The sequence below is a fragment of the Acomys minous genome (assembly GCF_964271855.1).
Source record: "Acomys minous genome assembly, chromosome: 16".
NCBI lineage: Eukaryota > Metazoa > Chordata > Mammalia > Rodentia > Muridae > Acomys > Acomys minous.
In genome coordinates this window covers 4958372-4974266 of record NC_140498.1, presented here as the reverse complement: position 1 = coordinate 4974266, position 15895 = coordinate 4958372, and the positions used below count along the sequence as shown (strand labels likewise).

The window sequence follows — 15895 nt, the reverse complement described above, 5'->3', positions numbered from 1 at the left end:
CTGCTGTCCAAGTCAGACTCCAAGGATGAGCCCTGGCGAGGACCCAAGGGAATGCGGTGTGGGGGCTCCTGTGGGAACAAATAAGGAAAGTGTGTTGCTGGGCATCTGATCGTTTGGCAGCGCAGGACAGCCGTGCACGACAGTTTGCCAACTTGAATATAGCTCCTAAGAAGTAACTTGTGAGAGGGCCCACCAGGCACTGTCAAAGATTCCCTTCCCAGCACACTAGAAAGCATTCTCAGAGGGCAGAATGGCCCTTGTCAAATTATTTATAGGAGATTGGTTCACATACTCTGAATGATATGAATACTTCTAATTATATCCGAACATGCCAAATGTCACTACAAACTTCGCCGAGGTCCCCGTTGCCAAATGGGAGGTAGCTGCAGCATCAGCACTTCATTTCCTATATAAGCGGGTCTGCCCCTCATACCCTATCTCCGCCAAGAGCCCAGAGGTGAGTGATGGGTGCCGGGACCCTTAGGACCCTGGCGGCAAGCAGCAAGAGCCTTGTGGCTATCTCTGAGCATGGACCAATCCCTCTTAAGCCTTACAGTTTAGGGCAGGGGATTTTTGAATTCTATACTGTGTGGCTAGGATTGCTGAGCATCACTAACGGGAAACTTCATGTTTTACAGAGCAGGACAGCTGTGACCCTACATTTTCATCCAGAACCTCAGAGGTAAGACTTGGTTTCTTGATTTCTTGGAGACAGAGGGGATTTTAGCCTAAGGAAACTGTGAATAGTTCTTAATTATCCACCATGTCCATGTTTTTAGAGCAGGAAGTGTTTTTGAGTGACTGCTTGTTCATGCTGGAAGTCATTTTTCCAGAATGCCTTTATTCTCAGAGACTACTTACCCTCACTGAAGCCCGGGATTAAAGGGACATTTGGGGCAGGATGAATTTTGACAGTGAGTTATCAGCTGGAACTGCCCAGTGGCACTAAAACTATTATGTGCCAAGCCTTCTACTGCAAAGCATTGAACACGAACACACACACACACACACACACACTTTACAGACAGTGTTTTAACACTCCAGGGAAAGTCTTGCTTAAAATTGGAAACATACACATCTTGGTATAGCCATATTTTCACTTAATTTTTGTGAGTTAAAAAATACTGTTTTTCTTTTTTAAAGCAGCAAGTATTCCAGCCACAGGGTGCTAGATAGCATGCATAATTAAGGAGCAATTCTACTGTGCCCTAAGGGAGTTACTACCTGAGAAGAAAGCAGAAAGTCCACCCATTTAACATGCCTCCACATCACAGGCTTGCTGACCGATCTTAAGTCAATAACTTTCACACATATGATGGACTCTTAATGCTTTTCTTTTTCTTAGTGGAAAGATAAGGACCCCGTGGGATTTTTGTGGGAAGAAGAGCCTCCATAGAAAAGTACTCATTTCTCTGTGATTAAATCAGTTAAACCGAGAGTTGAAATCTCTCATGTCAAAAGAGATTTGGGAGACAGCAGTGCTAAGTCTCCTGCTCCCAAGCCAAAGGATGAAAATCCAGAACCAAGAATTAGGAAGTGGTTAGGAAGTTCCACCAGCCCCACAGAGGGGCTCAACACCAAATACCAGCAAAATGAAAACAGCCATTAGGTTCTGAGCAACAGTGGTCATCTAGCTAAAAGATCAGAAAATGTCTCTGGTAGCTTTGACAATACCAACCTTCCTTTGCACAAAGCAACAGTTCCTTCCTAACTAGGTGACAGTCCTAGCGTGTGGCAGATGGCAGACATTCTGCAGGAGACAAGAGGATTAAGTAATGACAGTTGCTGTAAAACAATCCGTCAACAGCTTTGACTGCAGAGATCACTATAGTTCAGAGGGGGACAGCAGGGTGGAAAGGTTTTCATTGTAATGGAAGATGTGGGTCTTCCATTGACTGCTGGGAATCAAGATCCTGGGAAGGACACTTGCCGAAAACTGGGTCCTCTGGTTACATTTACCATCCCATCTTGTTGTTAGAATGATTGCCAAGATGTCAGAGTGCGGGAGGGTCTCAGCCTGGGCTGAACACTGCACTTCGAAGCCTCACCCACACGTCTGACTTCTGCTTTCTGCTTCTCGCTCTCCCATTCCGCCCTCATCCCCCGCCCCCCAAGGCTGACACCTCGGCTAAACACACAGCAGCCATGAGTACGGGTTCGGATGCGGAGATGGCTATTTTTGGCGAAGCTGCCCCTTACCTTCGAAAATCGGAGAGGGAGCGGATTGAGGCCCAAAACAAGCCATTTGACGCAAAAACGTCTGTCTTTGTGGCGGAGCCCAAGGAGTCCTACGTGAAGAGCGTCATACAAAGCAAGGATGGCGGGAAAGTGACCGTGAAGACAGAAAGTGGAGCAGTAAGTGAAAAGCCCGCTCTGAGATCATTTCTCCGGCTCAATCCAGAGTCAAGATCGCCCTTGCTAGGGATGCCTGAGCCTACAGCTACACGAACAAGCATCCTCCTCCTAGTGTGCAGGCCCAAGACTTCAGGGCTAGAGGAGTTGAGGAGGCTACAGTATCTCTCCTTCCCAACTCCCCTCAGGATTCAGCCCACTAATATTGGCGTCTGCCTTCTCCCTTCAGTTCCCCGCTTCCAGGTCTAAATCTCCAAGCCTGAGGGGGCGAAAACTATCTACTTCTGTCACAAAAATTCCTAGGTTACTTACATAGTTCCATAAAGTATTGATATATTTAAAGAATTTTTTTTTGGTTTTTTTTGGGTGGTTTTTGTTGTTGTTGTTTCTGGTTTTTTTTGTAATGGGTGGGATGAAAAAAATAAAAATAAAAATACTTGGCCTAGCAAAAATGAGAACAAAAGGAAAGGGGGAAATCTTATTAAAAACATGAGCGGTGCTGCCATAAGCAGAGGTCGTTGGGTCTGTCCTCTGTGTGCTTGTTTCATTTCCTCTGGCTATACAACCAGAGAAGTGGTAGTCGCTGGTTCATGGAGGTGTGAGTGCGTTCAGTCAGCTCATAGTGCGCAAGTGTCTGAAAAACAATCACGAGAAACCTCTCGGCTTTGTACAATTGAAACGTGTCCACAAAAAAAGCAGTAATCTCTATGTTATCACAGGAAACAGGTTTTCTTAGCACCAGACCTGAACATGCTCAGGCCTTTAAGAGGCCTTGAATAACTATATGAGGGAAAGTGTATTCAATTGTAGTTCCATAACCGAAATAAACAGGCAGACACAAACCCTGTCTCAAACTTCTCTGTTTCCTTCCAGACTCTCACCGTCAAGGAAGATCAAGTCTTCCCCATGAACCCTCCCAAGTATGACAAGATCGAGGACATGGCCATGATGACGCATCTGCACGAGCCTGGAGTGCTGTACAACCTCAAAGAGCGTTACGCAGCCTGGATGATCTACGTGAGAGCCTTTTTAGAGACCATTTATTTCTCTTAAAATGGAACAAGAGACACACTTGATTGACTTTTCTGATTTCTTTCCCAGACCTACTCAGGCCTCTTCTGTGTCACCGTCAACCCCTACAAGTGGCTGCCGGTGTACAACCCCGAGGTGGTGGCCGCCTACCGAGGCAAAAAGCGCCAGGAGGCCCCGCCCCACATCTTCTCCATCTCTGACAACGCCTACCAGTTCATGCTGACGGGTGAGTGTGGCATCTGTTCGTAGGAATGTGCCCACACAATTGGGATGGACAAACAGAGCTCACCCCGGTCTTATTATAAGACGTCCGTGCCTCAGGGGACTTGCCATTTCCAAAGAACAAACACAGCCATGACATTTATTCTCTCCAGCAGTCATCTCCACTTTAGGATGTGAACAGTGACACTCTGGAATTCACTGGCCTGCCCAAGCCAATGGGGCTAGCAAATGCAAGCACAGATGAAGCAAGGAGCAGGTTTCTGAAAACAAATTAGTTACCTCCTTTTTTCTTTTTTTCTTTTTCTGATTTGGATACAAAAGTTCAACTAGAACTTTTAAAAATATTTTTACCTCCTCAAAAGTCCAAGGAAAGAGGTCTCAGCCGTATCCACATAATTCTGAATTCTTATGTGGACCTTCAAATGACACGGCTGATGTTGCCAGCCTTAGGGACTGAACATGAGCAAACCAAAGGTAGAATATAGGTAAATAGAGACCAATAAATTTTCTCCTACAGACTTTGACAAGTCTTCCTACTAAAGTCTGTTAGTCCCATCTTATCAAAGCGTACTCGCGATGGGTCCCAGTATCGCCCTGAAACCTTTTATTTTCACACACCAGTGTGCTGCCTCTGGACCAAGTCCCATGGTCCCTGTTCTATGGAGTTTAGGTGCCTTGGGGGACATTTCTCTTTTTTTGTTCATTTCGCTGCACTTGCTTGTAAATTGTCATTTGAAGAGGGATAGAGGGAAAAGTGACACAACAGGAACCCTCTATGGCAAACTGGCCTGGACTTTCACAAGAATTCTGTGCTCACCTCCTTCAAAGTTAGCCAGGTGCTGCCTCCTGCCAGAGGTTTCAATACCCAGAGACTGCAATGTACACCACCATCCCCAAATGACTCTCTAGCCTTTGAGGCTACCCTAACTTTAAGGTCATGTAGGCTCCCAAACATGATTTTCATACAAAACGATGCAGAACCGTAGCACTGACCTGCTTGGTGTTATTTTAGTGTTGCCTGAAAGACTAGGACATTGTTCTCTTGTCTGTTCTACTAGATGCAATATGGTTGTCCATGATTTTATTCAGACTATTTTTAAAAAAAGCAACCTTATAATCCAAATTCTCTACCCATTTCCTTGACCAGAAGCCAAAGGATTTCTAAAGTCTAAGTTTATAAATCACATGTAGCCTTGTATTGATTTTTCTCTGGATACTTTTAAACTCAGAATTCTCAAAAGTCCACCATCTATCAACACAGACTTGCAGAGTTAATAAACTAGAAAACTAATACAAATGTATTGTTTATATGTAGGGAAATATTTATATTAAAAGGAAAACAAAAAGCAGTTAAAAAAAAAAGCATGTACAACTTTCTGATTTGGCATCATCAGCAGCCACGTTAGTGACATCAAAAGCTGGACAGAGAACAAAGTTGAAAATAGGTGAAGTGGAAGCCAAAAGATCTGATTGTCTTCAGCCTTATCTAGCGCTGTTACTCATGCTAGAGAAGCCGTTTCCTCTAAGTCTCAGCTTCACTGTCTGCTATGTGGAGACGTCACCTAAGTGACATAGGTGTCACAATGACCTCACAATCCTGTGACTGTTAATTCCTTACAACTAAAATTACCTGATGCCTGAGGCTTTCTTCAAAATAACACAGCTCGGTTGGAATAGCTTAGTGATGACATGAAATTGGCCAAATACTAATGACTATTCCTCTAAGATGGGCACCCAGAATCTCATTATCATCGTCTCCAGTCTTATGTGTGATTAAATTTTCTAATAATGTAATTTTTTAAAATGATAAAATATACCCCTTACGTTTGGATGGCTATGATTTTTTTTTAAAAGAGAGAAAATAGGAAAGTATGAGGAGAAACGAGGAGGCTGTACACTGTTGGTGGCAGTGTAAACCGACACAATTGCTACAGAAAGCAGTAAAGTGGTTCTCAAGCAATTGGAATATTGTTAGGGTCTGATCCATGGTCCCTACTTTTGGGAAGCTAGCCAAAAGAACAGAAGCAGTCATTTGAAGAGCTCGTTGTTGGTGGCAGCATCATTTAAAACAGCAAAAATATGCAAGCAACCCACACACTCACCAGCAGATGGATAGTTAAAAGAGTTCATTCTGACAGCGCCGCAACACAGGCGAGCCTTTAGGACATGCCCAGTAGGAAAGTCACAAAGGCGAATACTGTGTGAGTCTCTTCACATGAGGGCTTGCTTGACAGTAGTCAGGCTGCGGAGAGGTGGCCAGGTCCGGAGGAATGGCACAAGCAAGCGAGCCACTAGGTGATGGGTGCAGAGGGCCGGTTTTACGAGATGAAGAGATGTCTAAAAGCAGGAGGTACCAGTGGCTGAGCAACACCAGGGAACACAGTGCTGCGGCACTATACACTTAGAATGGTGTCAACCTAACCCGGATGCAGCTCCATGAATACAGCGCCCCCACATAAGCATGAGGCACAGAATATGAAGCCCTGGAAGCCAAGCAGATGCAGCCGGGGCCTGGGCCTGCTGTCCTCACAGTGCTGGGTGGTTTGGGCTCCCCCTAAACAAGCTGGGTAGCTACACCAGCTGTACCTGTGGGCTTTAGGCTTAACTGAGAGACCCTGCATCAGTGAATAAGGCTCAGAGTGATGAAGGAAGACTCCCAGGAGTGCCCACGAGCTAACACACACGTACACACCACAGAGGCACATGGAGACATTAAAAGGTCATAGATTTCATGTTATGTGTATTTGCTGAAATAAAATATAATAAAAAAGAAAACAGGTGACTCCTTGCCTCACGTTTTCACAAATTTTCCTCTAAGAGTCGATGAGGCTGGGTCACCTGACTTCCTTACTTCCCTTCGAATATGCATAGTTTTGACAGGTGGCCTTTATTCCTTTTCACAGACCGTGAGAACCAGTCCATCCTGATCACGTACGTGACTCTCTTCTTCTTTGTGGTTGGCGGTGACTGTATCAGCCGTTGCTGGCATATCGCACAGTTCTGATCTCCATCCCCTTGTGTTTGACAGCGGAGAATCCGGGGCCGGGAAGACTGTGAACACGAAGCGCGTCATCCAGTACTTTGCAACAATTGCAGTCACTGGGGAGAAGAAGAAGGAGGAGTCTGGCAAAATGCAGGTGGGTGAGGTAGCCAGGATGAGGATCCACACTGTGCTGTGATGCCCAGAAGTCTGGAGCTCCAGTTGCAAGGACTGCTCTTTGCCTCACAGGGGACCCTGGAGGATCAGATCATCAGCGCCAACCCCCTGCTGGAGGCCTTCGGCAACGCCAAGACCGTGAGGAATGACAACTCCTCCCGCTTTGTGAGTCTCTTTTTGTCCCCTTTTGTCCTTACTTGCTGGGATCATCATATTTAAATTGTTATTTCAGGTGTTTTATCTCTATGCACTTCAGTGTTTAGTAGTGAACACATCTTTATCTTTTCAGGGCAAGTTCATTAGGATCCACTTTGGTACCACAGGGAAACTGGCTTCAGCTGATATTGAAACATGTAAGTAACTGGACCGTTGGAAAGCTAAGCGAGGAGACCAGCCAGCTGGGTTACAGGGTCATCCTGCAACACTTTCTCTTTTTTTAGAAAAAAAAAACTTTTTATTGATTCTTTGTGAGGTCCATATCATGCACCCCAATCCTGTTCATCTTCCCATCCCCTCATATCTCCCCAAATAAACACACACACACACACACACACACACACACACACACACACACACACACAGCAAAAATACTAACAACCTAAAACAAAACAAACAAAAAACAAAACCAAAATAACCCAAAGCTTAAAAGGCAGCTCATCACGGAAGCTGTAGTGCGCCACAATGTGTCCCCACAGCATATGCCCCTGCCCACACTTCTTCACTTGCAAATGTTCATGGCAATGCGTCATTGGTCTGGTTCGAGAGCCTCTGGCTTCTGTGGCACCATCAATATTGGATCCTCATTGGGACTCTTCCCGGGTATTCCGTTGTTGCCCTGTGTCGTGGAGATCCTGCAGCTTTAGATCTGCAGGACTGGTCCTTTCGTGCATCCCAACCGTTTGTAGATAATATAGATTTTGGGGTGGGCCAACTCAGAGCCCTGGACCTGGGCCTGGGTGGTAGAGCTGGTCAGCCTGCTGGCTCTCCTTTATCCACACCACCAGGGCAAGCTCTCCAGCACTCCTCCCGCTAGGCCACCCAATGCAACCTACGGCAGGAGGCAGGGTCAGTTCTCCTGCTCTTATGCCCTCAGGCACTGGCTTGCCCACACCCACACCTCCAGAGCTATGTCCGCTGTGCTTCCCAGTGAAGGTGCAGGGCCCACTCTTCCAAGTCCTCTGAGCCACTGTCTATGCAAGGAGCCTGCAGACACTGCCGGCTGCCTTAGAATTGCCTGTGAGCTAATTCCAGACTTGCCTATAGTTCACTATCTGGACCCCATTTCTCAATCTCAGGCTGATGGTCCTGTCTCACACTGCAGAGGACTTCCTTGCCTCAGAAGCAACTCTGATTTCCACCCTTAGGATTAACCTATGGGTTAGCTCTGATTTGGTAAATGTCTCCAAGGTAGACTTTCACCACAGATAATGTGAGGTGAGCCAAGGACACTAAAAATCAGCTGTCACACAGAGGTCATGCATTCCCCACCTGAAACTTATTCCAGGGATGCATGTCAGTGGCTGCACCTACATGGAAAGGTGCACGGCAACTATCATGTGCACTTCAGTTTTAATATGCAGCCACAGGGTGAGCATCACACCAGAATCTCAGTGGAGCCAGATGTACTGTTCCCAGTGTTGGTCAAAGACACTAAAGTTTCCAATAGGTCAAAAGAATGGATTGTTTTTCTAGTTCAATCTCCTTCCCTCCAGATCTTCTAGAGAAGTCTAGAGTCACTTTCCAGCTAAAAGCTGAAAGAAGCTACCACATTTTCTACCAGATCACTTCCAATAAGAAGCCAGAACTAATTGGTAAGAAAGAACTGAAAGTTGTGGGTGGAAGTTAAAACAGACACTAACAACTTCTCCTGTCAAACACATACCCTGAATCTTATGTGCCTAGAAATGCTCCTCATCACTACCAACCCGTACGACTTCGCCTTTGTCAGTCAGGGGGAGATCACAGTGCCCAGCATTGATGACCAAGAGGAGCTGATGGCCACGGATGTAAGTCATAACACATACACACACATTTTTAAAAGCCCATTTGTGTATGGAAATGACAACAGCAAACCACACAGAGGTGTGGTCACCTTGGTGCATGTTATAAACTCTCATAAATAGCATCTTCTACCCTAACCTCTGCCCTTTCCTCTTTCTTGATAGAGTGCCATTGATATCCTGGGCTTTTCACCTGAAGAGAAAGTGTCCATTTATAAGCTGACAGGGGCTGTGATGCATTATGGGAACATGAAGTTCAAGCAGAAGCAGCGTGAGGAGCAAGCTGAGCCAGATGGCACCGAAGGTACCGAAACTACCCTCTATCTGGGTTTGAATCAGAGAATTTTCGAATTGAAACACTTTAAATCCCACACTCACGTCTCCATGTGACTGCATTCCTGAAGACCAGAACATTTGTATCCATGTATGCCTTCCTCCCTGCCCTCCTTTCTCACTTCTCCATCGCTCCATCATCACACCCAATCCAAATAAGGTATACCAAACCCCAACAGCCACGTATAAGCTCAACCTAGGGCCAGAGGGCTGGAGACAGAAAGGTTAAATCTAGAAAGGCAAAGCCAGTGAAAGAGTCTGCCTTTTTACCCCCCCCCCCATGGTGAGTGTTGCCACACGTTTATCTTACCATTCCAGCAATGCCTGCAGTTTTAAAGGGAGAGACTACGTCTTAAGCCTTGAACAGAATGTCACAATAAACACTGTTTACATATTATTGTTAATAAAAGTGTTCCCAAATCCTACGTGCAACCAGCCACTAAAAGCCACTGTAAATGATGAACCATTTAGTGACTACCAGGTACTTTAATATACGTACAAAGAACCTCATTTAACTTTCTGTGAAGGTATTTAAGCCTTTTAGCCTAAATAATGGAGTAATTAGGGTAAAGACAAAGGAATACGGATAAGAAGAACACCCATCGGTAAGCATTCCTTCACGTGTGTCACCGCAGTTGCTGACAAGGCCGCCTATCTCCAGAATCTGAACTCTGCTGACCTGCTCAAAGCCCTGTGCTACCCCAGGGTCAAGGTCGGCAATGAGTATGTCACCAAGGGCCAGACGGTGCAGCAGGTAAGTGCATGTCCTCCATGAAGCACACACACCGAGGCCTGCATGGCACGGCTTAACAACACTAACAAACATCACTACGTCTGCAAAGGTGTACAATGCAGTGGGCGCCCTGGCCAAGGCCGTCTACGAGAAGATGTTCCTGTGGATGGTCACCCGCATCAACCAGCAGCTGGACACCAAGCAGCCCAGGCAGTACTTCATCGGCGTCTTGGACATCGCTGGCTTTGAGATCTTTGATGTGAGTTATCTTCACACTAATGCAAAGAGAGGGATACGATTTTGAACTTCGGTGAACTAAGTGACAATCATTTATACTGTACATATTACTTGCTCCAACACTGAACCTAGTAAAAGAGTTAGCCCTAAAATATCTTTGCGATCATGGAAACAATAACAATAACAGCTAAATTTCTGGAGAATTCAGTACAGTTTTGATACTATTCTAAGGACATCAAAACATTACTTTGTTTAACCTTCAAGAAAGAGAAGTTAATGTTACCATTGTTATTATAGCAGAAATTGATATGCAAGGAAAATCAAATGCATGCTAAAAATTCCATGGGCACATAACATAAAGGCAAGATAGAATCTATCTGCAACATTTGGTACAAATACAAGGCATCTTGCATTGACCTGGGCGGGGAAGGAAGAAAGCCCAAAGGTAGGAGCCCAGCCATTGGTATCGGCCTCTCCTCTTCCAAGTTTACCTTATATAAACTATTTCACTGCCAGGGTTCAGCTTTATCCTGGGTAAAGTGCGAGAATAAGTGATTACAAAGACTTTCAGATCTTCAATTGCTATACTGTACCAGATCTCTGCTTTCATAGATGGGGGTGGGGCAGGGGGGATTTGATGTCAACAGAAGAGAAACTAACCTGTCCATTTCATTTTATACATCAATTAAATGTCTTGGTGTACATTTTCCTTAAAAACATGCCAGACAAATGTAAGAGTGTGAACTCTCCTAGAATTAGAGAGTAGAGACCACTATTCCTATTACTAAGCTTTTCTAATGAGCCACTTTCCCCTTCTATCCTGCATCAGAGACAGAAAGCACAGGGCCCAGGGGCACCTTGGTATCCATTCTTGTCTCTGCATGCTTCAGGTGAAAGGAGAGTAGATTCTGTTAGAACTGTAGTGTAGATAGATAGATAGATAGATAGATAGATAGATAGACAGACAGACAGACAGACAGACAGACAGACAGAAGATGGATAGATGGACAGGAGGAGAATAAAATGTGGATTTTCGAGTCTGGTTGTGCACACCTGTATTCCTGGCACTCATGAGGCAGAAACTGACAGATCTCTGTGGGTTCAAGGTCGGCCTGGCTTATATAGTGACTGGAAGGAGAGCCAGAGTTACCTCGTGAGACTCTGTCTCAAAAAAGAAAGGAAAGAGAAAAGGAGAGGAAAGGAAGGAGAGAAAGAGGGAAGAACGAAAAGGATGGAAGGAAGAAAAGCTGTAGTGTAAAGAATGCACAGAATTCGTGAGAAAGGCATTTGTTTATCCTTGGGAATATTGAGCAAACAGAAATTAGATTAAACACGTCCTTTAACATCATCACTCTATTCAGATTATTTTCCGTAAAGAATACTTCCATTAGCAGATTTTTCCTCCTATAAAAAGCCACTTAACCTGGGAAATCTCTTCTGCTCTGTGTAGTTCAACAGCCTGGAGCAGCTGTGCATCAACTTCACCAACGAGAAGCTGCAGCAGTTCTTCAACCACCACATGTTCGTGCTGGAGCAGGAGGAGTACAAGAAGGAAGGCATTGAGTGGACATTCATCGACTTCGGGATGGACCTGGCCGCCTGCATCGAGCTCATCGAGAAGGTTTGTATGACTTTCCTGCAAGAGTCTGGCTATGAGGACGACTCTCAGGCATAGAAAGCATCACTGTCCTTCCACCGCTTGCGATCTGAGCATATTGGAAGAGCACTCTCTAGGAGTCACATCCTCCCTACAACTTTTGCGTGAGAAGGGTTTGGGAGGCGTTGGCTTCATTTAGTTCCTCCTCATTTTAATACTGACTTGTATCCAGTTTAAAGGCAGCTGTGTACACGCCCTCTGTGGCAGTCAGCTTCGCTAAAGCCATTCTTGTTAGTTCTAACCTGCCCCCATTACAGTGCAGAATGTTAGAAATGAAAATAAATGTTTTCCTAGATAAAAACTGACGCACAGAGGATACAGCCAGTGTATCAGAAACAAAAAAGTCAAATTGCTTGTACTACTTAATAATCTATATTTAAAGAGACTAAACATCTAAAATATCTTAAGTAGTGTTTGGGACACACACACACACACACACACATTACTGTGCATGGGGTACATCACCTGTGCATATGTGGATGACAGAGAAAGATGCAAGGTGTCCTACTCTATCACACTTTGCTTTATTCTCTTGAGATAGGATCTCTCGCTAGGCTGGTGACCTGCTACCTGCCCCACAGCAATGGGGCCACAGGCATGCAGGTGACCATGTGTCTTGCAGTTATGTGGGTTCTTGCGCAGCAAACACTCTTGCCCACTGAGCCAGTTTCCCAGTTCCAGCACATCCTTTTTGAAGTAAAATAAAACCTTGACAACATATTAATTCACGTAATAGAATAAAGTATGATAATAAAGATATTTAACAAATTACCTACAGACTCCTTGGGATTAGTGTTCAGCTATTCTTTAACTGAACCTAATGCTACAGATTCCACGAGAGATGAAATGGTGGTGAGGTCATTCTAGAGAGAACAAAGGGGCCGTCTGAGCATGAAGCCTGACTTACTCTGGGCTTATATTTAACTGGGAATGCTCACAATTCAAATGGTGGCCATTGTGTCTGCATCCAAGAGAAAGATGAAGTTGACACAGGTCTACTTTTTTCAACTCAGCCACTGGGCATCTTCTCCATCCTGGAAGAGGAGTGCATGTTCCCCAAGGCGACAGACACCTCCTTCAAGAACAAGCTGTACGACCAGCATCTTGGAAAGTCCAACAACTTCCAGAAGCCCAAACCCACCAAAGGCAAGGCTGAGGCCCACTTCTCCCTCATTCACTATGCGGGCACCGTGGACTACAACATCACCGGCTGGCTGGACAAGAACAAGGACCCTCTGAATGACACCGTGGTGGGGCTGTACCAGAAGTCAGCCATGAAGACTCTGGCCAGCCTCTTCTCCACGTACGCCAGTGCTGAAGCAGGTACTTCTGTGCCCTTCATCTAAACCAAGCTGATCCCTCACCATGTCCCTATAGCACTCCGGCCCCTGGGAGTCTACTCTGTTGATGGTTTTCTTTTTATTGCAGATGGCGGTGCAAAGAAAGGGGCTAAGAAGAAGGGCTCTTCTTTCCAAACTGTGTCAGCCCTTTTCAGGGTAAAGTATAAATTTTAATCGGAAAAAATATATTCAGATTCTATGGATTATTAGGATTTAGAGTAAATTAGGGAATGGGATGGTGATATGAATTGCTTTAAATATTCACTCATCAGGATAGATCTAAGGCAATACTTGAGTAGGGGTGGATGCTTTATTCTCTGTTTTTTATTATGATTACATGATGCATTTAGAAATGCCACTGTACTCTTAGAAGCCTCTTGGTTACAAAATATACATGATGCATTTAGAAATGCCGCTGTACTCTTAGAAGCCTCATAGTTACAAAACACACACACACACACACACACACACACACACACACACGCACGCACGCACGCACCCATCTGTATTAAATGCCAATAATAAGGATGGTTTTTAAGGAAGTACTTGTGAACCTCAGTGTTATCCATACCGTTTGAGAACAGTCTTGAGTTTTCCTTTGTTCTCTTTGGGACAGGATCTTCCCATGTAGGCCAGACTGACCTTGAACTTGTGAACTTAGTAGAACCTCAGGCTCCTGGGTGCTAGATTCCAGGCATGAGTCACCTTGCCAGGATTTAAGTTTGAAAATGATGGTGAATGCATTCTTCAGAACACTCTCCCACCAAAGCACATTCTCCCCCTGAGATGAATTGAACAGGTGAAAGTAACCTAAGATGGAGCCTAGTGATCAAAATGGATGGTTACAGAACAAAACAATAATACTTCTATTTACAAAATAGTGCAGCCTTTTCATTATAGAATTGCACATTTCCATGATGCAACCATAATTCTTCCACAGCATGGCTCGTCCTGAAAGGAGCACGTCTAGTCTGAGGACGGCTTGAGAGGATTTTTATGCCTCATTGCTTTCAAAACTAAAATTAGGATGTGGCCTATGACCTTTGACCTAGCCATAAAAATCTGTTCTTATTCTTTTCCCATATCACTATAATTTACATTATCCAGCAAAACAGATGGATGGTTGCTTTGTACACTTCTCTGTAAAGGTATTTTCAGGCTTAGATATTCATGTTATTTGTTTTGATTTCCTGGTGGCTGAGATGTGGAAAAAAGCATATGTGAAAGATGTTTGCAAGTGCGTTCTCAATGGCTGAGCAAAACATTCTTTGTCATAATCATACTTAAGATGAAAAATGTTTTCAAGCACCTAAGATTATATCATCTCACACTTTTACCCTCTTTAAAAAACAAAACAAGAGATTAGAAGGTCCTGGGAATGATTTTTTTTTTTTTAAAAAAGGGGGAATATTGGAAAAGTTTGGAACAATTGCAAAGCCACATTTTCACTGGAAATCACCAGCTACTATGAACGTTATTAGTGCTGAAGATCTGAGAGGCCACAGGGAGCTGTCTTCAGATAGGCCCAGGGAGACACAGGATGGCATACAGTGACATACTGCGGCAGAGGCAGCCTGTGTGTGGTCTTTGTCTTCTGATGCTGGCTGAGAACACAGCCTGTGCTGGAGGCCACCGGCAGTGCTGTCTGGCCCTAGGTGTTCCAATGGATACCCTGGTGATCTGCATTTCTTCCCAGCACTCTAGCCTTCTGGGTCTTTAATGAGGTTAAATACAGAAGCCTTCAAAATGCATAGCAGTTAACGCATCATGTGCTTATGCCCAGTAGCTCAGAGTGTACTGTATGCACAGCTGGGTGATGTCGCACACCTTTAATTCCAGCACTGGGGAGGCAGAGGCAGGCGGATCTCTGAGTTCAAGGCCAGCCTGGACTACAGAATGAGCTCCAGGACAGCCAGGGCCACACAGAGAAACCCTGTCTGGGAAAAAAAAGCGTGATGGATAATTTTTACTAAAAAGAAAAAGAAACTCAAAACGTAACTTTCTCAAGACCTTTCTGCCTCCCTTTCTAGGAAAACTTAAATAAGCTGATGACCAACCTAAGAAGCACACACCCTCACTTTGTACGGTGCATCATTCCCAACGAGACTAAAACTCCTGGTAAGACACAAACCATTAGTGGCAAACTAGGGCCCCATCTGTAAATTCAGCCCCTGGGACTTAACTCCTTCTCTCTGTTTGCAGGGGCCATGGAGCACGAACTGGTCCTGCACCAGCTGAGGTGTAACGGGGTGCTGGAAGGCATCCGCATCTGTAGGAAGGGGTTCCCCAGCAGGATCTTGTATGGGGATTTTAAACAGAGGTCAGTCCTCTTCGCTGTATGACATTGACTGCTCGAATATTTATCATCCTAATTGTTGTCCTTTGCCCCTTATATTTCGTGTCCCCTACTCTGCGTAAGTATACAAATAAGAAATCAAATAAATCCATCTTGTGGTAGAGGGTAGAATAAGAGGCTAGGTCACAATCTGGTCTGAAAGAACCATTAGGTCTCTACTTTAAATTTTGTTCTGGGAGCTAAACAGGCACCTCTGTTTGGTGGCAGTTGGACAAGTGGTTACACCTTTCTGACCATCCCTTATATGCTTAACTGGACAGGTACAAAGTTTTAAATGCAAGTGCTATCCCAGAGGGACAGTTCATCGACAGCAAGAAGGCCTCTGAGAAGCTTCTGGGCTCTATTGATATTGATCACACCCAGTATAAATTCGGACACACCAAGGTATGGCTGCGACTCCTGTACACCTGACCCCCGGGCGCTCAGCCATTTCTGCGTCTGGCTGAAATGTGAGGATGACGTGTGACTCTCTGTTC

General features: G+C 44.9%; 1 protein-coding gene across 1 annotated transcript in view; it reads left to right on the top strand.

Moving 5' to 3' along the window:
- Nucleotides 1–435: 435 nt before the first annotated feature.
- Nucleotides 436–15895, top strand: part of LOC311587489 (myosin-8) — a 31469-nt gene continuing 16009 nt past the window's right edge. The window contains exons 1-20 of the mRNA XM_084764350.1: nt 436–457; nt 639–682; nt 2116–2355; nt 3226–3369; nt 3454–3610; nt 6510–6537; nt 6635–6743; nt 6836–6928; nt 7053–7116; nt 8476–8574; nt 8666–8769; nt 8929–9067; nt 9732–9850; nt 9939–10088; nt 11517–11687; nt 12737–13046; nt 13152–13219; nt 15094–15181; nt 15266–15383; nt 15680–15803. Coding sequence (XP_084620476.1) covers nt 2146–2355; nt 3226–3369; nt 3454–3610; nt 6510–6537; nt 6635–6743; nt 6836–6928; nt 7053–7116; nt 8476–8574; nt 8666–8769; nt 8929–9067; nt 9732–9850; nt 9939–10088; nt 11517–11687; nt 12737–13046; nt 13152–13219; nt 15094–15181; nt 15266–15383; nt 15680–15803 — 2295 coding nt within the window. The 5' untranslated portion in view covers nt 436–457; nt 639–682; nt 2116–2145. The remainder of the gene's footprint in view (nt 458–638; nt 683–2115; nt 2356–3225; nt 3370–3453; nt 3611–6509; nt 6538–6634; nt 6744–6835; nt 6929–7052; nt 7117–8475; nt 8575–8665; nt 8770–8928; nt 9068–9731; nt 9851–9938; nt 10089–11516; nt 11688–12736; nt 13047–13151; nt 13220–15093; nt 15182–15265; nt 15384–15679; nt 15804–15895) is intronic.